Source organism: Clarias gariepinus, chromosome 22 (assembly GCF_024256425.1).
Source record: "Clarias gariepinus isolate MV-2021 ecotype Netherlands chromosome 22, CGAR_prim_01v2, whole genome shotgun sequence".
In the NCBI taxonomy this organism is placed as follows: Eukaryota; Metazoa; Chordata; class Actinopteri; order Siluriformes; family Clariidae; genus Clarias; species Clarias gariepinus.
Genome location: NC_071121.1, coordinates 12,191,583 through 12,218,578, shown reverse-complemented (window position 1 = coordinate 12,218,578; position 26,996 = coordinate 12,191,583). Strand labels below are relative to the sequence as shown.

At 39.3% G+C, this 26,996-nt stretch overlaps 3 protein-coding genes across 5 annotated transcripts; 2 read left to right on the top strand and 1 right to left on the bottom strand.

Annotated features, from left to right (window-relative positions):
• Positions 1-736: 736 nt before the first annotated feature.
• On the top strand, positions 737-10,843 carry b4galt3 (UDP-Gal:betaGlcNAc beta 1,4- galactosyltransferase, polypeptide 3). Of its 2 annotated transcripts, none has more exons than XM_053482240.1 (8): positions 737-1,239; positions 1,407-1,488; positions 2,931-3,202; positions 4,594-4,820; positions 4,990-5,180; positions 5,266-5,388; positions 6,446-6,550; positions 7,505-10,843. In XM_053482240.1, the coding sequence occupies exons 3-8, from the start codon at positions 2,938-2,940 to the stop codon at positions 7,821-7,823; spliced, it is 1,230 nt and encodes a 409-aa protein (XP_053338215.1). In that variant the 5' UTR covers positions 737-1,239; positions 1,407-1,488; positions 2,931-2,937; the 3' UTR covers positions 7,824-10,843. The 2 variants fall into 2 exon arrangements, with proteins under 2 accessions (XP_053338215.1, XP_053338214.1); XM_053482239.1 differs by having other exon boundaries at positions 4,594-4,829.
• Positions 10,844-13,602: 2,759 nt separating this feature from the next.
• cfap126 (cilia and flagella associated protein 126) lies at positions 13,603-18,306 on the bottom strand. Its single transcript, XM_053483109.1, has 5 exons — positions 18,249-18,306; positions 18,044-18,106; positions 15,479-15,550; positions 14,771-14,968; positions 13,603-14,692 (listed from the first exon to the last, which is right to left on the bottom strand). The coding sequence occupies exons 1-5, from the start codon at positions 18,273-18,275 to the stop codon at positions 14,261-14,263; spliced, it is 792 nt and encodes a 263-aa protein (XP_053339084.1). The 5' UTR covers positions 18,276-18,306; the 3' UTR covers positions 13,603-14,260.
• A 735-nt stretch (positions 18,307-19,041) lies between these two features.
• ccnq (cyclin Q) lies at positions 19,042-26,991 on the top strand. Of its 2 annotated transcripts, XM_053482010.1 has the most exons (6): positions 19,051-19,086; positions 19,273-19,420; positions 21,023-21,206; positions 22,212-22,344; positions 22,478-22,696; positions 25,446-26,991. In XM_053482010.1, the coding sequence occupies exons 2-6, from the start codon at positions 19,303-19,305 to the stop codon at positions 25,533-25,535; spliced, it is 744 nt and encodes a 247-aa protein (XP_053337985.1). In that variant the 5' UTR covers positions 19,051-19,086; positions 19,273-19,302; the 3' UTR covers positions 25,536-26,991. The 2 variants fall into 2 exon arrangements, with proteins under 2 accessions (XP_053337984.1, XP_053337985.1); XM_053482009.1 differs by having other exon boundaries at positions 19,042-19,420.
• Positions 26,992-26,996: the final 5 nt, after the last annotated feature.

The window sequence follows — 26,996 nt, the reverse complement described above, 5'->3', positions numbered from 1 at the left end:
GAGCAGATGCTCTGTCATGCTGCTTTATTCACACAGCCAAGATTCAATCAAAAAGCTCAACATTCACCCTAAAGAGCAGCTCAGATGCTGCAAAGAAGAAGGACCAACATATTACACAGTATACACTGCATAGTATTATGATAATGGGTTTTGACATATTTAGGTCTTCCAGTGGTACCATTTTTTCCTTCTCTTTGTCAGTCCCTCATCTGCCAGCCAAGCCATCCTCCCACACACATGCACACACACAAAGAAAAAAGTAATAACTATTAGAACATATATATTTATATCTTTTTGTTTTATAAAGTAGTGAATGTGAGGGTGTCAGGGTGGCGTAGTGGTTAGCACTGTCACCTCGCACCACCAGGGTCCTGGTTCGATTCCCTCCTCTCTGTCGGTGCGCATGGAGCTTACATGTTCTCCCAATGCCTGGTGGGTTCCCTCCCACAATCCCAAAACACCCAGATTAAGCTAATTGGCCTTCCCATTGAGTGTGTATGTGTGTGTGTGTGTGTGTGTGTGTGTGTGTGTGCCCTGCGATCGATTCCCTCCCTCTGTCCAGGGTGTACAGTGTCTCCTGTGAGAGGCTCCGGGGCCCAGCAACCCTGGGACCCTGCATTCAGATTAAAGTCATATAGATGACGATGAATAAATGCGAGTTTCCTACTTCACCACTGGAGTCGCTCAAGTCCGCGCGCATGTTTGCATACACACCTGCTGCAGGCGCATAGTGGAGACTACTCGTGACGTTTCCACATCAAGGTTATTTTTGATCAATCCAGATGTGCGCGTGGGAAATGTGTACACGCGCGCATGCATCAGGCCCAACAGTGGAGCTATACCGTGCAATTAACGACGCATGCATGCGGGAAGACACGCGTTTGAAGTAGCTAAGAATCGCCCTCGTCCTGTATCGCCGCTGTGCCGGACATGTGGCGCACTGGCTGAGCTTTGCTGCGCTGTTGCTTCTCGCTCGATGAATGAAGGCGCGTCACTGCGCTGCTTCATCAACATGGCGGTCAGCGCGCAGCTCTCTCTCCGCGCGCCGCGCACGGACGCCTGAGCAGCCGCACTTTCACCCGCGAGCATGTGCGGACCGACGTGTGTTTGCGTACGGCTCGGTTCTGCTGTCGGCATGATCACCGACAACCGCTAAAATCACAGCTTTTGATGATCTGGCCTCGGATGAGGGCCGTCACGGGAACCTCGGGCTGGATTTGAGAAGCGGCGCATAAACAGGCGAGTTCATAAAAAAGAAAGAAAGAAAACATTTTCATTAAACATTAACATGTCTTTATTTTTCAGCTAAAGATTTAGTACTGTTTTACTGTTAGTTTTTTTTTCCTCCATCATCATCATTATTATTATTATTATTATTATTAATATTAATATTATTATTATTACAGGTTGTGCAGGGTGTACAATGTTTGGTTGTGTGCCAGAGGAGGACGAGGCTGAGCTCTCTGTCTAGTGTGGCTGAGAGCACAGGTACAGTGTCATTCTTTACATTCCTCAATCTCATTCATATTATTTTACAGTTAGATAAGCTTTTTTTTTTTTTTGCTTTAAAAAAGAGCTCTAGTGTATTATTTAAAACCGCTCTATAAAAAATGTCTAAGAGTGAGATGAACATGGACAAATATCTTTCCAAATCTGTTCCTTTTCTTCCAATCTTGCACTTGCTTTAAGGTATATTTATTTATTTATTTATTTATTTACTGCATCTGTTTGCAATCAGACCAACACAGTACGTTAAAAATACCCCTATCTCTGATAAAATAATGATTAATTTTTTTTCAATGAATTTAAATTAAACTATTTCAAAGTTTAATTTAAACACCTTCGCTTGAGGAATTCATGCATAAACCTTTAATGACTCCATCCAAAAGTTTAATTATATGAGAGTAAAGGATTATGAGTCGAAAGTATCCTCCATCTGATTATATTCTAACTTCTGTTGGTCTTCTCAGTGTTTTCCATTCAAGTGCGTTCACTGTTTCCCCAGTCACTGCTGTGCAGGTGTGAACGTGTTACATGAGTTCATTTGTAACTGTGGTGAGAGCAAAAATGGATGGCCTACTTGTGATTTGCATCAAAGAAGAGTAGCATGCAGTGATTCATTTTTTTGTGGTCTGAGGGTGTATCTGGTGTCGAAACAACTTACAGAAGAGCATGAACAAAATTTGGACAGATACTCTAAGAGCGTTATGATATTTCAGGACAATACACGTATGCACACTTCTGCCCACACTGTCAACACTCTGCAAAAACTTTATTTTAAGGTGTTAAAGCATTTTCCCTATAGTGCTGACCTATAATGCTGCTCCATCGGACTTTCACCTGTTTGTTCCCCTAAAAGCAGGCCTAAGATGCCGAAGATTCGTGGCTAGCAGCTCAGCATAAAAAAATAAAATAAAATAAAAAAAAATTCTTAATAAGGGAATATGAAAGCTTGTTAACAGATGGACAAAGTGTATTGAAAAGCAGGGAGATTATGTCGAAAAATGATGTCTTTTTTAAAAGTTAATTAAAATAAATTTTATATCCAGAGTGCAGATCATTTTTGACTCACCCTATAATTTTCTTCATATGCATACAGCATATACATAGCAGTCTTGAGATTTTAATGTCTTCCTGAATTTATCAGTGTTATTTCACTGTCATTAAACAGTGGCAAATTAACAATAATCCAGGGCTGTCAGTTAATCTTAGCAATAGATACTTCACCAGCATGAGCATTAGCCTTTCTCTCTAACTTTTATCTTCCTGCTCTTTTTTCCTTACTTCTTCCGTTTTCTCTTTAACATGTCCTTTACCTCACCTTTTCTAGTGATCATGATGGTCATAATGACTGACCTTCCTCTGCCAATGTTCCTCCTTCTACCTTGATACCGTTCTTTTTTTCCTTTGCACTCCTTGTCTTTGCTTAGTGCCGTGATGCTGTGCTGTGGCCGAGCCCTGGACTCTCCCTGTACTCTAGCTCTGCTGATAGGCTTCCAGTTTGCATTTGTACTCTATTTCTCCTTGGGAGGCTTCCGTGGCCTTGTCTCTGTGCTGGTGCACTCCTCGGAACCTGAATTTGACTACTCTCGGCCGCATGACGTCTACACCAACCTCAGCCAGCTCGGTGCCCTGCTGCCCCCTCACCCCAGCAGACCTGAGCAGCAGCTCAGGGGCTGCTTGCTACCATCACCACTGCTTGGTGAGTCCCTCATTAATAAAGTTCAGAAGGTTTCAGGTTTGCAGTCATTTTTTAAATAAAATTATTTTTTTAATTTAACATTTATTAAAATCAAAGTAGAACCCACAGGTATGTTTAACAGTGAAAATAAGAGAACATTTCCACATGAAAAATGCAAGGAGAACTCAAAGGATTGGGACTAAACAGCTGTGTACGTTTAAGAAAATCATTTATCAGTTAATCGAAAAAAAGCTTTTAATTTGCTAGGGAGCATTAAGAATGGACTATGGAGTATTAGAAAAAGGTCATGTGGTCTGATGAGTGCAGATGTTCTCTGCGGTCTATTCCAGAGTGGTCAGAAAAGGTAAGAAAAGAGGTGATGCACCCATCATGCCTAGTGCCTACCATACAAGCCTGTGAGGACAGAGTAATGATTCGTGGTTGCTTCTGTTGGTCAGGTCTACATTCATTAAAACTATGTGACCAATGACTGGGGTCAGCTGATGACCTGAATTTACTGAATGAACAGGTTTTTTCATCAGTGGTTTATTTTTTCTATTACAATAAACATCTGGAAGGGAAATCAATGTATTTTTTAATAGTAACTAACTTACTAACTAATTAACTAGAAATGTAAGGATTTTTTTTTCAATACACTGATGCAAATCATTTGCAGTCAACGCCTGATTTCTAGAACTCGTGAACGTAAGGAAACATTTTTTCCCCACTATAAAACCACATTGTTGAAGTTATTTTTAGGGGTAGCACTGAACTCCTGGTGTCAAATTGAGGGTGCGGGTTCCGTCTTCCTTTTTTTACTTATGGCAATAATCAGACATCTTTTTCCAGAGCAACTTACATTTATCTTACTATACAACTGATCTTTTAAGGGTTTAGAATTTTGAACTTTTGTCCGAGGGTCTCTTGAAAACAAACTCACACTGGCCTCACATATGGCACTGGCCATATCTCATAAAAAACGGGCATGATACCTTAATAAACTTGGTATTAAAATGGAGCTACCTGATACCTGATGTGACGTGTCACATATGCTCATGCAATAACATTGCAGTTTGACATCTGATGTGGTATCCTTTGCAACATGAGCCCTTATTTACCTTCTCCATACTCTACTAGTTACTCTGTAAAAAGTTAATCTTGCCATGATCTGTCCAAAGAATCTAATTCCAGAACTGTCATAGCAGAGGTTTATATGATTCAACGTATCCAAGATATGTTTTTTTTTGTTTGTTTTTTTCAGCTATAATGATGAGATCCTTCACTTACATCTACACTCCTCTGGGCCGTTTCAATGAACAGTTATCAGATACAAATTCAACATTTGTCATGGAATAATGAGAAAACCAGTCACACATGTTTTTTTTTTACTTTGTCCTTTTGCTTTGTGTTAGTGGGTCCTGTGTCGGTGCACCTGTCCTCCCCCTTATCCCTGGAGGAAATAAAAGAGAAGAACCCTCTGGTGACACCAGGAGGCCATTACCGTCCTCCAGACTGTGAACCTAGGCACCACACTGCTATCGTGGTCCCCTACCGGAACCGGCAGAGCCACCTGCGAGCACTCCTCTACCATCTGCACCCCTTCCTGCAGAGACAGCAGATACACTATGGCATCTACATTGTACACCAGGTTTCTTTATTACACACACATTCACTATGACTATGTGATGAATTTATGTCTTTGCTCAATGTACTGTAACCCTCAGTAAACGTTCGATAACTGTTATTTTAGTTAACCTTGCTATCAGATTCTCAAAGCATCTTTTTCTTTTGTGCTTCTTTGTTGCCAGTCAGGAAACTCAACATTTAACCGCGCAAAACTACTGAACGTGGGTGTTCGGGAAGCTCTGAAGGAGGAGGATTGGGGTTGTATCTTCCTCCATGATGTGGACCTGCTTCCAGAAAATGACCACAACATCTACACTTGCCACCCACAGTACCCCACGCACCTCTCTGTGGCTATGGACAAGTTCAGATACAGGTAGCGCCATTTACTGTAGAAGCCTTGCTGTATGACATCAACACAAAAAAGCGAATGTTTTAAACAACCTTGTCCCCCCCTGTAGACTTCCATACCCTCAATATTTTGGTGGAGTCTCTGCGATCACTCCAGACCAGTATCTCAAGATGAATGGCTTCCCAAATCAGTACTGGGGCTGGGGAGGAGAGGATGATGACATTGCTGCACGGTGAGGACCAAGCCTCTTGAACATGCACACAACAACCATATGAGAAACGCATCATGTGGAAAAAAAAAACTGTGAAAGTGCTGCATGTTTTGTCTGTCTTTTACATCTCTTTCAACATTCCGCTCTCACTGACCCTCTCATCACCATGCCCTTTACCACTGCATCTCTTCACTTCTCCATGATCACTCCTGCATAGCCACTGGAAGGGTCAGTAAGTACACACATGTATGACGAGCAAGTTTCAAGGTTCAACTTTTGCTTCTTCCTACTTTTTTTTTTTTAAATCCTCCATTCCTTGGAATATGTAGAATGGAGTGTGTTGAAAAAAAAAGGAATAGTCTTAGTCTCAGGAAACTGTTTTGCTTCCTCTTCCATGTCTATTCTTCACTTAATTAGGAACACCATACTAGTATTAGGTTTAAACCTGACTTTGCTTTCAGAACAGCCTTGATTTAGCCTAGTGTCGGAAGCATTGTATTTGGTTGCATGTTGACATGATTGGATCACGTACTGTAATTCCTGCCAGCCTCCCATTGTGAATGTGCAGGAATAAGCTGGGGTAAAGGTGTTCCTAATAAAGTGGTCAGTGAGTGTAAATGTATCTGCTCTCTGGCCTTGGTAGTGTTAAGCCTGCTAGTGTATGGATTTATATTCCTGGCCATAATATTGGAAAAGGTGGGTTTTAGAGATTTTGGATTCTATTTTGCCAGTTTTAATGCGACAGATGACTCCGGCGGGATTCAGAAATGAGGAATCTGAAGTAAGTTACATCTCGTTTTTACAGCTAATCATTTGAAATGAGTAACATTTCTCACAAAATCGCACCTTTTCCAATGAAGGGGATAAAAACAGCAAGCATTATTTCGTAGCTCTGACCGTTGTAAGTTTTGACATTCCCTTTACTGTTGTTGTAGCCTACAGTTTTCTCCACAGATAAGAACCTTATTCATTTCTCTATTTATTTTTAGTACAACATTCATTTTACAGCATGCGTCGACTCTCCTGTTGCTTCTGCATTATTACGTTTCTACTTCTTATGTACGGTCTGTTTCCTCAGAGTCCGTCTATCTGGGATGAAGATAGTGCGCCCTCCTGTGGCTGTCGGCCATTATAAGATGATTAAGCATAAGGGGGACAGGGGGAATGAGCAGAACCCCAGAAGGTAATAATGCCTTTCAACTAGAGGTGTGCATATGGACTAGGATCCTGTGTGGGAGTGGTTGGTGTTGACTTTCATTTGAGTGGGTTACAACCAAAAACATAAATGTGGCCACTGGTGGCTCAGTGGTAGGTGTCATGCCTACCATGCAGAAGGCCCAGGTTCAATTCCCACCCAGTGCCCAAACCCCAGTGACTGGATGCAGTGCCCGTCCCAAGCTCGGGTACAATAAGAGTTGCCTACAGAATGGCATCTGGCTAAAAAACCTGTGCCAAGCTTGTACTGTATGTGCGGACCTACAGGATAGTCTGCTTTGGAGACCCCTTGCCTGGAGCAGATAAAATGTGTTTTTTGGGGGGGATTTTATGTGCTAGACCAACACAAAGTGACACTTGTGAAGTGGAAGGAAAATGCTAAAAAAAAAAATTTTTTTTATTCTTTAAAAAGAAAGATCTGTGGCAGTGTGGCATGCATTAGTGAATAGAGTCCACCTGTGTGTAATTTAATCTCAGTACAAATACAGCTGTTCTGCGAAGCTCTCAAAGGTTTTTTAGAGAAATTAGTGAACAAACAGTATCATGAAGCCCAAGGAACACATCAGATAGGTCAGGGATAAAATAAAGGAAACTTATAAAGTGCATACTGCACATTTGCAAGGCACTGCATGAAGCTCATGGGAGGCAAGGGCACAAATTGGGTGCTTACATAGCACTGTTTAATGTGTTAGCAGCATTTATTCATTCATTCTTAGTAACTGGTTTAGTATCTTGGTAAGTATTGTGGTGGTTCTTTATATTTTTGGAAACAGAATTCATTTAGATGGCACCAAAAATAAGAACTGCATGGGATGGAGTGGACATGATTGATCAGGATTCCTGCACACACCTCTACATGGAAACGTTTTAGCCAGTCTCATGTATCTTATTTATTTATCCCTTTTCTCTGATTTGCTCACAGGTTTGACTTGTTGAAGCACACCAGATTAAACTGGAGATCAGACGGACTCAACTCGCTCACTTATGAGCTCCTGTCCAAAGCTTTAGAGCCACTGTACACCAATCTGAGCGTCAACATTGGGGAGGATCCTCAACCTCCTCCTAAAAAGCCTGCACTCCCAAAAAATGCTTCTTATCCTGCTGCGAGACCCAACAACAGAGACAGAGACAAGGGAACACTGGAAAAGCAGTCCACTCAATCTGTCAAATTAGAGGAGGGTCACCTAAAAGTAACCAACAGGAGTTTAGACGTTGGTCAGAAAGCTGCCATGAAACAGTGAATTATTTGATGACATTGACATAGTCCATAAAGCAGTTGGCATGACCAATGAATTTTGTACTGTGCCAGTTTGCTTTGTTTCCTCTTTAATATCATTAAGTTTTGCACTGAGGTGAGCTTGCAGGTAAGTTGCAGTTATTGCACTGAATGTCTACACTGGCATGGTGTCATTTGCACAGACCTCTGCTGTCCCTTTTCCTGACGATCTCCTTGCCACGGAACTCATTCGAGTGTGATCTGAGCTAAGCATTAATGAAAATGATGTGCTCACATGTAATTGTGCTGTAGAGACATTTGCACCAGAGCTAGTCCTGTGTGCTTATCCAGCCAGCCTGTGGGTCATGTCTCTTTGTGCCTTTTCTCACTCTAAAATCAGTTTTTGGTTACATATGTTCTTAATCTCAAAGACAAGTATATTAATGCACTCTTGTGTATCAGAGTAGTAGGCTACTTAATGCTTTCAATACCGGCTGCTCTTATTTCTCATCACCATGCAGCTTTGTGAGCTTGTGCTTGAGCAGACTCTTATCACTGTGTTCTATTTTTGGTCTTGCTATGGAAGTGTGCCGCTCATTGTGTTTGCACAGGTTTGTGTTTTTACATTTTTAGTTTTAAATTAATCTAAAAGTACTTTTCTTAGGGGGTCAAAAAAAAAACAACTTATGTTCAAGTATAATCAGGAATATCCATTTTTTGTCAAATGACTTTTTGGTTAGACAATCATAAGTATAAGCTAAATAGCTGACAAATCAACCATTTCAGCTTTTTTATGTATTTATTTTAGCATTATAACATATAATAGTGAGTTAGATATTTTATAATAGATTTGTTAAAGTGATAGAGTTATAGTTTGGTACACTATTTAATTGCGGGTCTCAAGGAAAGTCTTGCCGCATTTAATTAATTATCGTTGCAATAGCAGAAATTTGCCATGTGCAAAAATGACACATTTCTAATTTTTAAAAAAATTCTCCCTGGTACTAAACACACTAATGAGGATGGATTTTCAAATATTAAACTGTGTAATCTATTTCTGTTGTGAACCTTAACACTGCTGTGAAATGGTCGGTGTTTTAGATGTGCTGTCTTCTCACAGAGGGTAATGTATATAGCACATTTTAAGTTTTTTTTTTAATAATTGTATCTGGCAATATCAGAAAAGTGATTATTTGAATGTACTCTATTCCAACTATGTTGGTAATGATCTCCCTCTCCCTCTCTCTCTCCATGCTCCACCCCCTCCTCAATTTGAAGCTACCAGTCTTTTACTTAAATACACCGAACAGCGATAAAATTAAAACCCAAAACATTAAGCCCAGCATTGTGTAGGTTCACCTACCTGGCCCCTCAGGGTATGATTTCCCAAGACCTCTGGGTGCGCTGTGTAGTCTGGCACCATGATGTTACCGACAGATCCTTTGGGCACTGTGGGTTTTTATGGGCACTCCATGGATTAGGCTTATTTGTCTGGTGCATTCCATGGATTGTTGTTCGGAATTAGATCTGGGTAATCTTTGCCTGCTGGGTAATCTTAGCCTGCTAAGCCCCATACATGGCAGGCTGTGATTCAGTGGGTGTTCTGATACATTTCTATCTTGGCCACCATTTTTTTTTTTTCAGCTATTCATGCTTTTCTGTGGGATCAGACAAGACAGGCTAGACTTTGCTCCACACATGCATAAATAAGCCTTGGATGGCCATGACCCTGTCACCAGTTTACAGGTATATCATTAATAACCAATGTTATTCAGTTCACCTGTGAGCATTGTAGCTGATCTTTGTATAAAGTAATGTAAGAAAGACCTGCATATAGACCTTAAACAATGAGTTAACATACCTATTTTTTTTTTTTATTATTAAAGTACAGGCAATTAGGTACTTTAACTTTACAGTATAGGAAATTAGATATACCTGTGATGAACCTAATATTAATTTATTTATCAGCACAGTCTATTAAGTGACTTAAACAGAATTACCTATAGTCTCTTTATCTTTATGTGTATGAATAGGTACACACATCTTACCTTATTAGCATGTGTCCCAAAAACCTCTTTCTTTATACCATATTTGCAAGACACTAATATATTTATTTAATACAGTAGTTTTGTACGAGATGTTTAGTAATAGATATTGCAGTATACAGTATAATAACTAAGAGCATCATGGTCTCACAACAAATTTCCCAGTTCTTTAAAGTTGTGACTTTTTTTTTATTATTATTAAATCACATATCTGTACGAGTCCATATCATCTAGAGCAATCTGTTCTATTCTGTAGGCAATTTCACAAAAGGAACCTTAATAATAGAGTATCAAAATGTCCAGAAGCATTTCACTTGTCACAGCTCCTAAAGATTTAATCTCAGTATATATCAGTGCAGCTCGAGGATAGAGACGCTGCACATTGTAATAATTTAAAGTATGATCTTGATTGTACTATAATCAGCAGACTGCTGGTTTGAAGCTTTGACAAGGACCCTTGAGTACTGCTACTGGTGACATCTCCACATTCCCATGGATTATTATAGCTGCTGGTAGCATTACATCATTTGCTTCTGGGCATTACAGCGATTTACCGATGACTAGTGACATTAGTTGATGTTCTGTTCCTGAAGGATTACAGGTGTGCTAATGCTTTATGTAATACATTTCCATTCATCATATAAATTATATAGCTAAATAAATTACGTTGGCAGATTAAATGGAATACTTGCTATTTTTATGACAATGTCGAACGTTAAACATCCAATTTGTTTTGGTTTTATGTCTCAAATTTATTTACATTTTTTTTCACCTTACTTTTTATGTTTGCTTGTTACTTCCATTTATGATTTATGGTAACTATTTCTCAACAGTTGGATATCACATCTGTTTGTTGCAGATCTTGTGATGGTTTTCTGATCCTGTTCACTTCTCACCCAACTGCTCACTTCTTCATCACAAAAAGCATGCAGGATGCTTATATTAAAGACCGGAGTATGTATACAGGTGCATCTCATTAAATCAGAATATCATCTAAAAATTTATTTCAGTAATTTAATTTAAAGTGAAAGTCATTTTATATTTATTACACACTGACTGGTCTAAGTGTTTTTTTTTTATGATTATGGTTTACAGCTAATTAAAACCCCAAATTTAGCTAATGAAGACCCATAATCTCAGAAATTTGATATTGTGAAAAAGTTCAATATTGGAGACTCATGGTGAAACACTCTAATCAGCTAATTAACTCAAAACTCCTGCAAAGGTTTCTTGAGGCTTTAAAAGGTCTCTCAGTCTGGTTAAGTAGGCTAGCTGTTCACAGAGTGCTGTATCCAAGCACATTAAGGGAAAGTTAAACGTTATCCCAAGTTTAAAGGGAAAAAATGTGCCTTGAGAGGATTGTGAAATGAGTATTTGGGGGAGATTCACAAGGAGTGGACTGCAGCGGGAGTCAGGGCTTCAAGAGCCACCATCCATAGATACAGTGGTGTTAAAAACTATTTGCCCCCTTCCTGATTTCTTATTCTTTTGCATATTTGTCACACTTAAATGTTTCTGCTCATCAAAAACCGTTAACTATTAGTCAAAGATAACATAATTGAACACAAAATTCAGTTTTTAAATGAAGGTTTACGTTATTAAGGGAGAAAAAAAACTCCAAATCTACATGGCCCTGTGTGAAAAAGTGATTGCCCCCCTTGTTAAAAAATAACTGTGGTTTATCACACCTGAGTTCAATTTCTGTAGTCACCCCCAGGCCTGATTACTGCCACACCTGTTTCAATCAAGAAATCACTTAAATAGGAGCTACCTGACACAGAGAAGTAGACCAAAAGCACCTCAAAAGCTAGACATCATGCCAAGATCCAAAGAAAATCAGGAACAAATGAGAACAAAAGTAATTGAGATCTATTAGTCTGGTAAAGGTTATAAAGCCATTTCTAAAGCTTTGGGATTCCAGCGAACCACAGTGAGAGCCATTATCCACAAATGGAAAAAACATGGAACAGTGGTGAACCTTCCCAGGAGTGGCTGGCCTCTAAACAACATCTAAAGAACTGCAGGCCTCACTTGCCTCAATTAAGGACAATGTTCACGACTCCACCATAAGAAAGAGACTGGGCAAAAACGGCCTGCATGGCAGATTTCCAAGGCGCAAACCACTTTTAAGCAAAAGGAACATTAAGGCTCGTCTCAATTTTGCTAAAAAACATCTCAATGATTGGCAAGACTTTTGGGAAAATACCTTGTGGACCGACGTGACAAAAGTTAAACTTTTTGGAAGGTGCGTGTCCCGTTACATCTGGCGTAAAAGTAACACAGCATTTCAGAAAAAGAACATCATACCAACAGTAAAATATGGTGGTGGTAGTGTGATGGTCTGGGGTTGTTTTGCTGCTTCAGGACCTGGAAGGCTTGCTGTGATAGATGGAACCATGAATTCTACTGTCTACCAAAAAATCCTGAAGGAGAATGTCCGGCCATCTGTTCGTCAACTCAAGCTGAAGCGATCTTGGGTGCTGCAGCAGGACAATGACCCCAAACACACCAGCAAATCCACCTCTGAATGGCTGAAGAAAAACAAAATGAAGACTTTGGAGTGGCCTAGTCAAAGTCCTGACCTGAATCCTATTGAGATGTTGTGGCATGACCTTAAAAAGGCAGTTCATGCTAGAAAACCCTCAAATAAAGCTGAATTACAACAATTCTGCAAAGATGAGTGGGCCAAAATTCCTCCAGAGCGCTGTAAAAGACTCGTTGCAAGTTATCGCAAACGTTTGATTGCAGTTATTGCTGCTAAGGGTGGCCCAACCAGTTATTAGGTTCAGGGGGCAATTACTTTTTCACACAGGGCCATGTAGGTTTGGATTTTTTTTTACCCTAAATAATAAAAACCATCATTTAAAAACATTTTTTGTTTACTTGTGTTATCTTTGACTAATAGTTAAATGTGTTTGATGATCAGAAACATTTTGTGTGACAAACATGCTAAAGAATAAGAAATCAGGAAGGGGGCAAATAGTTTTTCACACCACTGTATATCCAGGACATGGGCTACAACCGGTGCATTCCTTGTGCCAAGTTACTCTTACGCAGCCCTCTACCAGGAAGTTTTAGGGCACTCCATGCTTCCCTCTGCTGACCAGGTTTATTCAGATGCTGATTTTAGCAGGACTTGGGCCCACATTGCCAAAAGTACTAATATCTGGTTTAAGGAGCATGGTATCCCTTTGCATGATGGGCCAGCAAACTCGTCCGATCTAAACCCCATAGAGAATTTATTGGGTATTAAGCAGGGAAAGATGCGAGACGCCAGAACCAACAATGCAGAAGAGCTGAAGGCCGCTATCAGAGCAACCTGGGCTTCTATAACACCTCAGCAGTGCCACAGACTGATCGCCTTAATATCACGCCACATTGCTGCAGTAATTCATGCAAAAGGAGCCCCGACAAATTATTGAATGCTGTACATGTTCATACTTTTCATACCTTTCTGTGTTAATCTTTTTCTTTTTATTGGTCTTAAATTATATTTTAAGTTTCTGAGGTATGAATTTGGGTTTTCATTAGCTGCAAGCCATAATCACCAAAAATGAAAACAAATAAACACTTATAATAAACACTGTGTAATGAATTTATATAATATGAGTTTCACTTTTTTTTTTTAAACAATATTTTTATTGATTTTAAAACAGGGATATTACAGGGTAGACATGTAATGTTTCAATACAGAATTTTAAAACCTCCTTATAAATCCCTATAGCACCCACCCCACCCCTCCCTAGCCCCAAGCCAGCTTTACAAGTATAAGGAAAGGCTAGACGCCAGGCATAACAAAAAAAGGAGAGAAACGAAAAAAGAACCTGGAGCTGAAAGTTTTTTAGTTTTGCATACAACAACAACAAAAAGGGAAAAGAAAACAAACAAACGATTAAATAAAAAGGGAATCAAACTATAAATGTATATGAAAAAAGCGAAGGAAGGGCCCCCACACCAGTTGGAATTTTAAGTCTGAATAATGGATTGAGTAGTGGATCTTCTCCAGGGACAGAGAGTTTCACTTTTTAAATTGAATTCCTGAAATAAATCAACTTTTTGGTTATATTCAAATTTATTGAGATGTTCCTGCATGTCACCATATGCATATTTTGCCTCTCGATATATACAAAATCAGATATGCATCAATAATTTTAATTTTTCAACTTCATGATAAATCAAAAGACAACCACTATTTTACAGACTTAATATGTATTCTAGTTTTTTAAGTGGAAATCTGGATTTTCTTTAAAGTCATCATACAATCATTACACTGCTTTGTAGTAACAGTGGCTGCTCTACTAGTCTTGATTGCTAGTTTGGACTAAGCTTGGCTGGCCTGTGCCAGTATTCAGGACTTGGTCTGGCTTTGTGTTGAAGCTGGTTAACACTCAGCATGGCTTTACTGAGTTGTTCTAGATCAAACTTGGCTTTGCTGAGTTGCTGGTCTAGACTGAACTTGGCTTTGCTGAGTTGCTGGTCTAGACTGAACTTGGCTTTGCTGAGTTTCAGGTCTAGACTGAACTTGGCTTTGCTGAGTTTCAGGTCTAGACTGAACTTGGCTTTGCTGAGTTTCAGGTCTAGACTGAACTTGGCTTTGCTGAGTTGCAGGTCTAGACTGAACTGGGCTTTGCTGAGTTGCTGGTCTAGACTGAACTTGGCTTTGCTGAGTTGCAGGTCTAGACTGAACTGGGCTTTGCTGAGTTGCTGGTCTAGACTGAACTTGGCTTTGCTGAGTTGCTGGTCTAGATTGATCTTGACTGGCTTGTGATATGGTCCTTTCCAATTCAGGTTCACCAGGAGCAGCAGCAGTCACAGAAATTTCCTCATGCTGATGATGGGTACAAGTGCCCTGAAACAATTTAGTGATTATTTAAATGAATGTTTAAATTTACACCAGCAACAACAGTACAAATGGATTGGCACAAACCTCTAACTGTGGTGTCCTGCTGTTTTCATTGGATTCCTTTACTTTGCCATTGGCTGATGGAACCAGGCGCTGGGTCTGCCCCCATGCTCTGAGGCGCTCCTGACCCCCCTGTGAGCGTGCTGTAGGGTTAATTTGAACTGGAGGGATATGCTTTGGTAAGTCCCAGGTGCCCTGGAATGAGGTCCAGGAACTTCCACGCTGACAGAAATATGTTGAATAGAAATTAGACTATGTTACAGCGAAATGTTTAACCAAATGATTTACAATAACAACAAATATATAAAGTGTGATCCTATTCATTAATGAATGATTTCCAGGACCTGCTTTATCCTGGTCAGGACCATAGGAGATCCAGAGCCTACCTCTGAAATACATGGAATGAGAAGGACATACACCTGAGATGGAAGGGGAAAATGGGAGAGTCTAGATGGAAACCCTACATGGACACAGTGACCCGAGTTCATGACTAAACTCTAGATCTACGGGGCTGCAGGACAATCTGCTGTGCCATTAAACTCCTAGTCATCAGTTCTAGCAGTGGAAGGTCTGATTTCAGCACAATTTGAATTAGAATAAGACTAATAAATAACTAGCATCTTAAACCAGAGAAATCAAAAAACTGTCAAGGACTAAATGTGTTTTCCTCTAGCCTATGCAGTGTGTTTACTTTACATTATAAATGTGTATTTCGCATTATTTATCTCAAACCTTCACCCCAGGAAGCAGGTGTCCTCTGTCTGTGGCTATGAACACAGTGTGGCCCTCTACTGGTGACGGTTTCTAGAACAAAAACACGTCATTGATCAGCCACCCACTTAATATTAAGTAGGTCCCCCTATTGCCACAAAAACAGTAATGACCTATGTGTTCTGACACCCTTGTATTGGAACCAGCATTAACCATTTCCTCAATTTGAGCTACAGTAGCTGTATTATTGGATCGGACTACACAGCCAGCCTTCACTCCACATCTGCATCAGTAAGCCTTGGCTGTCATGACCCTGTCGCCAGTTCACCGGTTTTTCTTCCTTGGACCACTTTTGGTATGTCCTGACCCCTGCAGCCTGGGGACATCTCACAAGAGCTGCAGCTTTGGGGTTGCTTGAACAAGTTGGCCAGTTATTACAATTTGGCCCTTATCACAGTAGCTACATTTTCAATATCTTGTTACAATGGCAGTTGAAGTGGGTGCGATATATTGGGCAGCAAGTGAACATTGTTTTTCCTGTAGTCATTATGTTGGAAATATGAATATTGGGCAAGCATAAGGATTTAAGTGACTTTGGCAAGGGCCAAATTGTGACAAAGGAGTGTGTGTCAGAGGAACTCCAAAATTGCAGCTCTTGCGTAATGTTCCTGGTCTGCAGTGGTCAGGACCTAACAAAAGTAATCCAAGAAAGAAAAAATGGTGAACTGGTGACAGTATAATGAGTGGCAAAGGCTCACTGATGCACATGGGGAGTGAAGGGTGGCCCATGCGCTAGTGTACAGTACAGTCACAAGTTTTGAAAATGACACAAATATTAGTTTTCAAAAAGTTTGCTGCTAAACTGCTTTTAGATCATTGTTTCAGTTGTTTCTGTGATGTACTGAAATATAATTATAAGCACTTCATACGTTTTAAAGGCTTTTATCGACAATTACATGACATTTATGCAAAGAGTTAGTATTTGCAGTGTTGGCCCTTCTTTTTCAGGACCTCTGCAATTCGACTGGGCATGCTCTTAATCAACTTCTGGGCCAAATCCTGACTGATAGCATTCCATTCTTTCATAATCACTTCTTGGAGTTTGTCAGAATTAGTGGGTTTTTCTTTGTCCACCAGCCTTTTTGGGATTGACCACAAGTTCTCAATGGGATTAAGATCTGGGGAGTTTCCAGGCCATGGACCCAAAATTTCAACGTTTTTGTCCCCGAGCCACTTAGTTATTACTTTGGCCTTATGGCACGGTGCTTCATCGTGCTGGAAAATGCATTGTTCTTCACCAAACTGTTGTTGGATTGTTGGAAGACGTTGCTGTTGGAGGGTGTTTTGGTACCATTCTTTATTCATGGCTGTGTTTTTGGGCAAAATTGTGAGTGAGCCCATTCTCTTGGATGAGAAGCAACCCCACACATGAATGGTCTCAGGATGCTTTACTGTTGGCATGACACAGGACTGATGTTAGCCCTCACCTTTTCTTCTTCAGACAAGCCTTTTTCCAGATGCCTCAAACAATCGGAAAGAGTCTTCATCGGAGAATATGACTTTGCCCCAGTCCTCAGCAGTCCATTCACCATACTTTCTGCAAAGGATCAATCTGTTTTTTTTTGGAAAGAAGTGGCTTCTTTGCTGCCCTTCTTGACACCAGGCCATCTTCCAAAAGTTTTCGCCTTACTGTGCGTGCAGATGCGCTCAAACCTGGCTGCTGCCATTCCTGAGCGAGCTCTGCACTGGTGGCATTCCGATCCTGCAGCTGAATCCTCTTTAGGAGACGATCCTGACGCTTGCTGGACTTTCTTGGACGCCCTGAAGCCTTCTTAACAAGATTTGAACCTCTTTCCTTGAAGTTCTTGATGATCCTATAAATTGTTGATTTAGGTGCAATCTTAGTAGCCACAAAATCCTTACCTGTGAAGCCATTTTTATGCAACACAATGATGGCTGCACGCGTTTCTTTGCAGGTCACCAAGGTTAACAATGGAAGAACAATGATTTCAAGCATCACCCTCCTTTTAATATGTCAAGTCTGCCATTCTAACCCAATCAGCCTGACATAATGATCTCTAGCCTTGTGCTCGTCAACATTCTCACCAGAGTTAACAAGACGATTACTGAAATGATCTCAGCAGGTCCTTTAATGACAGCAATGAAATGCAGTGAAAAGGTTTCTTTGGGATTAAGTTAATTTTCATGGTAAAGAAGGACTATGTAATTCATCTGATCACTCTTTATAACATTCTGGAGTATATGCAAATTGCTATTATAAAAACTTAAGCAGCAACTTTTCCAATTTCCAATATTTATGTAATTCTCAAAACTTTTGCCCAGGACTGTAGATGCTGTTGTGATAGAAAAGAGTCAGTATACCAAGTGCATCACTGTTATGGTGGTGAAATGGGGGACACTGTCTACTCAATATGAAGCAGGTGGTCATAATGGATAATCAGTGTGGTTATTACACAGGATAATATAATGAAATAAAATATTGAGATTGTTATCACATTCAGACATCCAAAATAATACGTTTTCTTTACTTGTAGTTATTTATCTTAACTGATTATGTGAACTTACCTCTTTGTAACGCTTGGGTACCGTCCAGTTTTGGAGTCTACTCGACTTGAAAGCGTTTTCATACTGAAGAAACAAACAAACAATTAATTAAAGTTATTTAAAAATATAATGTTAAATGTAACTCGTAATAGGAAGTAAAGAAACTTCTCAAAATGACCACATTCATCCTGGGATATATCATTATTATTTAAAATATATTAGCCACCTGGTTTGCGGAGAAATTCGACGACATTTTAATTTACACAGAGCGCCGCTCGTTTCTTAGCAACCAGACCAACAAACGTCAACCAATGAAATCTTCCGTCACTCCGGCGTTCGAACACCGTAAAGGATAAAGTAAAAAATAAAATATGAAATAGATTAAATAAAAAATAATAAATGTAAATTGCATTATTGGATTTGTTGTCCTAAAAGATGTAACATATGCCACTTTAGATATTACGAAAGAAAGAATGGCTTGGAATTTTCTCTTTTATTGCGTACAAATAAAAAAAACCTATACACCCTACGACAAGTGGCGCTAGAGGTAATTGTTGGGTCTACGTGCATTCGCTTATTTCAGTCGAGTAAGAAAATTCGGTGACGTCATCTATTGAGCTTCATGACAGGTTGCCAAAAATACAGGTTTTTACTGCAGAATTGTTACATTATTAAACGGTGACACGTAATTTGTTAATTAAAATGACAGTTTGTCATTTTGTATTGTTTTAGTGAATATAGTATAGTAAACGCAAAAGCTTCGCATGTATGTGGTGTGGTTGTGCTTAAGATATGACGACAAATATTCCGTGAGGAACTTAAAATAAATGAACAAGATAATATATATGATTTTTTTTTAAAATATGAATGTTTATGAAAAAACTAAAATTCCTTTGTTTGTTCAATGAATTTTGTTCGGAGAGTTTTTGGTAAACATTTGAGTTGATTTTATGGAGTTGATTTGTTCAGCCAGTCAACCTCTTTTTTTTGCACAAACCTGGCAACCCAGACATTTTTCTTACACATAGGAGACGGTTCCTGTACTTTTATACCTTCAGTAAATAGTAATACAATCCCTGTTTTTTAGTTTAGTAGCTACTGCGCTTTCTTGTGGTTAAAGTTGATGGTATATCGTATGATACTGCCCGTAATGAAGAGCTCAGGGCTCCTGGCATATTTACTGCTTAAGCTAGACTTCAGTCCGCATGTACAATGCAGTTACTGAATTAAACGTAGTCTTTTTTATCCAGTACAGCTCCAGGTCCTGTTTGCAGCTCATCATGCAGGCGTCACGTTTTGCACACGTGGACGGCGTGGACTGTAACGCTACAGCTGCAGGAGACTCCAGTAACGAAACCAAAACACACTTCCGAGTCTGTCGGTTCATCCTAGAGACTGGTACCTGCTTCAACCTTCTCACAATTGATTTTAGTGGTTACTGCGTGTACAAACGTGCCATTGTGTTTCGGAATAAAACACGACGTGTTTTATTTCACTTATACTACAGCGGCTTTGCATCCAACAAAGGGGGGAAATAACGGCCCTTAACTTATAATACGACTTACTAGCTCATCTTTATGGGATCTGGATCTCATATTTTTAATTAACTCTCAATGTCTTTCTCTCTTCCTCTGTCAGTAATAATGACTTACTGTTTTATTATTATGAAATCCACATCTCATAATGTAGTAATGTTAATTCATAATTGTGAAAAGAGATCATGCATTGTGATTTTCCAATGATCGCCTGCCATGCGGAAGGGCTGGGTTCGATTCTCACACAATGCCCTTAAAGTCTTTTTTAATCCCAGGCCCAGATCAAATGTGAGGGTTGCATCAGAAAGGGCATCTGGCGTAAAACCTGTGCTAGGTTGTGTGATTGGATGGTTCGCTATAAGCACCCAAGAGACAACAACATGTTTTAGTTTATTTATGGATGAATTTTCATATTTCTTAACCTTTTTAGTTACGTGTAAAGTTGATAAACTTCTACCAGTCAGGTTAGTTCTAGTAATCATTCACTGTTCACCAGGCTCTCTTTCTCTTTCTAGTTAATACAAGGTGGTATCAAAAAGTTTCAAAAAGTATAGGTACAGGCATCATGAGGACCAACCATAAGTCAGTGTGCCAAACGAAATTGTTCTGTGTTGAACAGGAGCTGTGCAACTGGTGCTATTTTGACCACATTCAAATCCGCCACAGACCTTTGACATGATTTGGCAAGTTTACGGCAATGCTGCCACAAGGTGTTTTAAGTGGCACCCATTCTTTAAGAGGGAAGAACATCACTGGAAAACAAAGAGATATCAGAAGGACCTTTAATGAACTCAACTCCCGGAAAAAAAAAAAAAAAAGCCCATTATCTCCATGACCAAAAAAGGCGAGGCAGGTCTGCACCTCGAATGCATTCGCATCGTCTATTTTGACATTGAGAATTCGTCTCCAGGGGCTAGACCGTCAATAGTTAATTATACAGCCAGGTTTTAAGGCATCTGAGAGAGGGTATAGGGCTAAAGCAACCGGTGCGCAAATCTTAAAACATTTTGCTACTCGCTCGTGGTGTGAACAAACCAAAAAATTGCGGACTGTCATATTCCTGAGAAGTTCTCTGTCCTGCAAACTTACCCAAGGCAGAAGCCTTACCGACCATTAAAGAGTGCTGATGAAGACTTCTTTAATGAATGTTAAATTAAAGCCATATTAGTGAAAGCTTCATCATATCAATAATATGTTTCTTATTTTTTTCTTCACCTTTTTATTATTTGTTATATTTATGTGACATGTCTGTTATGCAAGTTGTTGTATATGTAGTAGAATAGGCATACTTCTATAAACCTTACATTTGAATCAAAGAGATAACTAAGAGATAAGAGATAATCAGCGCTACTGTTATAGAAATTATTGTTATAGAAAATTTGATAATTCAGTGCTGAATGCTGGTGTATATAAAAAAATAGCATTATTCTTTAAGCCTTACACTAACTAGTGTTTTTGGTTGCAGGAATAAAGTTGGGTATGCGATCTGTTCCTGTAGCTACTGCCTGTTCACTCTACCACAAGTTCTTCCAGACTGCCAGTTTACAGGTCTACGAGCCATACTTAGTAGCTATGTCCTGCATCTACCTTGCGGGCAAAGTTGAGGAACAGCATCTTAGGACAAGGGACATTATCAACGTCTGTCACAGGTACATGCAACTCATAGGCAAGTACATCAGGCATCAAGTGCATGCTAGTGACAGGAAGGTTACAAGTTCAAATCCCTGGACTGCTAGAGAATCCTAGTTGGGCTCTGTGATTACTAAGAGTGTTACTAAAAATCAGGCACGTTTAGAGAAAATTGACCTGCAGTGGTTTGGCACATAACAATCTTGCTGCCTCCAAAAACTATATAATTCATCTTCTGTACTGCTTATCCTGTTCAGGGTCTCTGGGGGCCTAGAGCCTATCCCAGGAGATGGGGGTAAAGTGGGGTACACCCTGGACAGGGTGCAAATTCATCGCAGGGTGTACATGCACACACACACAGCAGGGCAATTTGGGAACACCAATTAGCCAATTATGCGTATCTTTGGACTGTGGGAGGAAACCGGAGTATCCAGAGTAAGCACTGGGAAAACATGCAAAGCCCATGCCTGCAGACACTAGCTGGGAATTAAACCCTCAACCCTGGATGTACAAGGCCACATTGCTAACCACTACGCCACCGTGACACCTTATTCATCTTTAATAGCCACTGTATCCTGGTCTGGAATGTGATAGATCCAAATCCAGACATGCAGACATTGAGTGCAAAGATGGGAACGTTCATCCCAGATGGGACATCAGTACACGGGAGGACACAGTGAACACATTGAAAACTATACATTTAACCAGGATTTTTGTCCATTTACAATAAAAGCATTTTACTGGGGAGAGGAAAGGTGTTTTTCATTTAAGTGTAAATGCACACTTATTATCAGCTGTTTAGCTTTAAGTGCCTTGAAGTAAAAACATGCGTTAAATGAAAAATTCATTAAGACATCAATTGTTTGAAATGTTTGAAAATTCTAAAGCTTGAATTGACACATAAGGATGTACTGAAACCATTGGTGTTCTGTTTCTTTAACTACTGGCTCTAGCTTCAACAATAGTGTAATCATTTGTGGCCAAGACACTTCCAGTTATCTGTCATACATTTATGTCTTCTGCAGATATTTCCGCCCAGGAAGTGATCCACTGGAGCTGGATGAGAAGTTCTGGGGGCTGCGAGATAGTGTGGTACAGTGTGAACTCCTCATTCTAAGACAACTCAACTTCCATGTGTCATTTGAGCATCCTCACAAGGTAATGCATATCACTGAAAATGTTGCTTCATATTTTGATTTCCTATAATAATTTGGGTTCTAAATTTCTCCAGACAACTTTATGGTGACTGTTTATAATCTTGTCTTTTAATTAAATACTAATCTAATTCCAGTACCTTCTGCATTACCTACTGTCTGTTGGGAGTTTGCTGAACCGTCACGCTTGGTCTCGGACCCCAATTGCTGAGACAGCCTGGGCCTTGCTAAAAGACAGTTATCATGGATCAGTGTGTGTGCGGCATCAACCTCAGCACATTGCACTTACAGCCCTCTACCTTGCTCTGCACACTTACGGAGTCCAGGTGCCTGCAGGAGAAAGGGAGTGGTGGCAGGTGAGGGTGTTAACAGTTCTGCAGAAGCACAAGACTGGTTTGTAAAGTAGTAAGGCTTGATCTACTTACTCACCAGAAACTGATACTCTTACTATACTCACTGTGATCTAAAAGTAGCATACACCTTCCATCAAATATGGATTAATTGATTGCAGCAGCAGTTGTCATTGTCCAAATTGGCATCATTTATTCATTCATTCAACACTTGTGTCCTAGTGAGGTCCACAGTAAATGTGGGTAATATTCAAGGGCTATTAAGCTTAAAGTAGGGCTACACACAGGTATTTACCAGGATTTATCTTGTCCTCCAATCACAGGTTTCAAAACTACTTCACTCCTAGTTATTTTAGAACAAAGTTAGAATTTTGCAAGTCATTTGCAGCACATAACGCTTTGATCAAAGTCAATATTGCACTCTCTTGAACACTGAACTTTGGTTCTATCCAGTTATAGTTAAATGTCAGCAAAAAACAAAACAAACACCTTATTTCCTTGGTCTGCCTGGTCATAACACACAGTGCTAAACAGTGGGATAAAATGAAGCTCAAAACAGCATAAACCCATGAAAATGCCAAAATAATTAGCTCACACATCACAAGCCATAGTACAGCATTACAAATGATTTGTTTTGTAATTATGTCTGCTGTACAAATCTTTTAGGAAGGATCACTTCAATTTCATGATTTGCTCATTTATCTAAAAAGATCCTGTTTGCCTCCTAAAATCAATGACTTTTGCCAGTACCTGAAATACTTTTATGGTAATTAAACTCTCCGCTTACTGTCAAAACAAAATAAATTGTACGCTTACTGGTGTATAAAAGCATTATTAGGATTTTCATTTTTCATGGATATTTTTCATGAATATGTGTAACACCATGTTTAATAGAAATAAGGTCCTAATATAATTTTGTAATGGCGGTACAGTGGCGTAGTGGTTAGCACTGTGGCCTTGCCCCCCAGAGTCGAGGGTGTGATTTCTTCTGTGCGTGGACATTGCGAAGACTTGGTGGGTTTTCTCCGGGTACTCTGGTTAAGACATGCAAATTTGGTTAATTGCCAATCTTAAATTGCGGTATAGAAGATGAATCAATTAATCATTTTGTGCATAATTTTAGAAAACTTGAATTTTCTTACACTGACTAAAGTCAATTAGTGCTCATTACCTAGAGTGCATTCGCAGTATGCACACTAGGTAATTTTCTCCTTAAATGACGCAACAAGGCTAATCTGTATACAGTATGTAATTAACATTATATTGTACTGCAGTCATTCCAAAAGTGATCTTTCTGTGTCTGCCTCAGTGCATTCATTTCCAGTCTATAATGAGATATCGACATTACCAATGCTTTCTTATAACTCCTGAGAATTAGTGAAATCGAGCCGTTAAAATATATTGGTCAGAAAGTCTGCATTATTTTCATAGAACTTTACAAGTAGTTCAGCTGGAACATGAATAGATTAATGATTAATTATTAATTATTAATAATAATGCACGTAATATGTTATTGCTTCTATAGTAAAAGCTCATACACAGGGACTTATATTGTGGATTCTTCACATGATTTATTAATAAATTAATTTAAATTGTGTTAAAGTGTTTCTTATAATCATTGATTAGTAAAATGTGTGGGAGGGAGAGAGAGCAAGTGAGCGGTCGGTCAAAGAGAGAGAGGGAGTAATGTGTGAATGACTGTTTATCACAGTAATAATGTATGTGAGAACACAAACTAGCTCATTCCTTGGACATGCCACATTACTTCTAACATTTGAATGATTAAAATACTTGAAGATGCTTGACGTGAATGCATGTCCTTCAATAAATTAAACAATGTAATAACTGGCAAATGACTTAGCTCTGAGTGGAATTACATGCTCTGCTGCTTTAAAAAATGCATTTCTTTGGTGGGCCTTGGGAAGTAGCAGCACTCGTGCCATATCAGCTCCTCCATATTACAACAACACTAGAAGTCCCTTTTGTAACGGCCTGCATGTCTGCTTGGGTCAGATTCAGTACTGCCCCAGATACCACAAGAAACAAAACCAGGAGCATCTATCATATTTAGCAGTATAAAACTGGAAACACATATTTTTGGATGAGCTCCATCACTTTCAAGTTATACCCATGTGGGAAGGCTTTAAAAAATCAGTAGATTTGAATGTGCCCATGGTTCATACCCCTCTCCTTTTAAATGGAAAAAAAGGGGAAGAAGGGATCTGTATTATGTGCTGTAATCAAAGCCAAAGGTGGTCCAATTAAATATTACAACATGTGACTTTTTTTTAATGTATAAAATAACAGGTTAGTAGTAACATGATGATTTTATTTTACTTCATTCTCTGGACCATTGTCTTGAACGTTTTAAAACTATTGTACTTCAAATCCTGGAAGATCAGCAGACCAGCAGCAACAGCCATGCCATGTTACCTAGTTCAGTGTGTATATGTTTGTGCGTGCATGCATGTGTTTGTGGATTTGTGGGGTGTGTGTTCATGTTATCTTCCTACCAAAACATGTCATTTGCAAATAAGTCCTATAACTCTGAGATTTGAATTCATGTGTACATTTTATCTTTTCCTGAAGGTTGTATATATATTTTTTGCTAACTTTACACACAGGTGTAAATAAAAAAAAGATAAATCATGTCATATATTTTCCCACCTTTAATGTGATAAAGCAGCCAACAGAATTGAAGTGTCTTTGTTTCAAGAATTCATCACAAGCCATCAAACTTCTCTTGTCTCTGCAGGTTCTATGTGAGGACATTACCAAAGACCAGATTGAGGCCATAATGACTGAGCTACTGCAGCTCTATGACATGGAGGCCAAATGCACCTGAGAGGAAACCGAGTGTGGAACAGACCATGTAAAACAGACTACACTGTAGTCTAGAGTCATTTTTCCCCTAGAACACCCCTACACACACCCCTGAGAACAGAGACAGTCTGCATCATGGACTAAATTCCAAGAATAGTTTTTTGCTTGGTTATTCTGTGATCTGAAATTATACAGCTGGATTTTTTTCACAGCTAAGGAAGTTGTCAAAGTGACAGTGCCATTGCCCACACTAATGTGAGGTAGGGTAATGAGGACTGAGAGTGTGAGTCACCAGGTGACAGTCAGAAAAGCAGGCTTTAGCCACAGTACATCAATCAGTTTCCAAGCTCATGTCCTACTTTCTTTTCCTCCTTTGTTCTAGTTTTTTTTTCTGGAAAGGAAAAAGGGAGTGTAAGAAAAGTAGGGGGAAAGGAAGAATTAAAGACGAAATCTAAACAAGCCAAACTGTCATGGGAGCTTGTCTTTATTGGACGTAAAACAGCTAAATTTGGGGCACAGCTTTGATATGCTGTAATATGCTATAATTTACTTACACACTTTCTCTCCCATTAAAACATATCCCTATGGGTCTCTGAAGTTATATTACAGTATATTTTATGATGCTGTAAATCATGTACTTTTTTGTTACTTTAGTATGTGTCTTTTTTATGACTAGTATACCATTAGTGTCACATGACCCATTTACTCTGGAGTTTTTACTGTATAATCAGATTATTACTGCATAGACAAACATTTTCAGGGCAGAATAAATTAAGTACAAGTCAAACTGGGTAAAAAGCTAGTATTAAATAAAATCAGTACATTGCAATGTGTATTATCAATCTCAAAGCTGTGGAAGCCTCATGGAGAAAACTCAAACTTAACAGTTTTCATTTAGTTGCCTAATAAAGCTGAAATGGTGCATATAATATTTGTGTCTGAAATGACAGTCCAAATCATGCTTTTATTCTATTAAGTCACTTTTGGTAGTACATAGACACAAACATTTCCCATCTCTCTGCAGGCAGGCCCTAATGCTAGGCATTATGAATTATGAAGAGGGTACATGTGCAGCCGGAATCTCTCCTATAAATAAAACATCAGCATGGCTCTTGCTATGGCATATAGTGCTTGGAATAGGAAGGATGGGATTGATTGAGACTATAGCCATACCCTGTTTCCCATTCTTCTGCTCTTCTGCATGCCTGCCTTTATACCTTTATTTTTTGGCATATCATCTCTGCCCGCTATTTTTCTCCATATTTTATGAAGCCAAATGCAACCATTTTTTCCCCTTGTAACTGTATCTAGTCTTTGCTTCATATTGCCTCCTGGGGTCTTTTTCTCACTAACTCTTTTTGCCTACTGTGTGTGCTCTTTCTTTAGCTCCCTCTGCCTTTTAGCCTGTCTTACAATCTAAATCCTTCTACCACTTTTCCTTCATTTCAGGTTTTTCTTCTGATTTCATTGAATTTAAATTCTA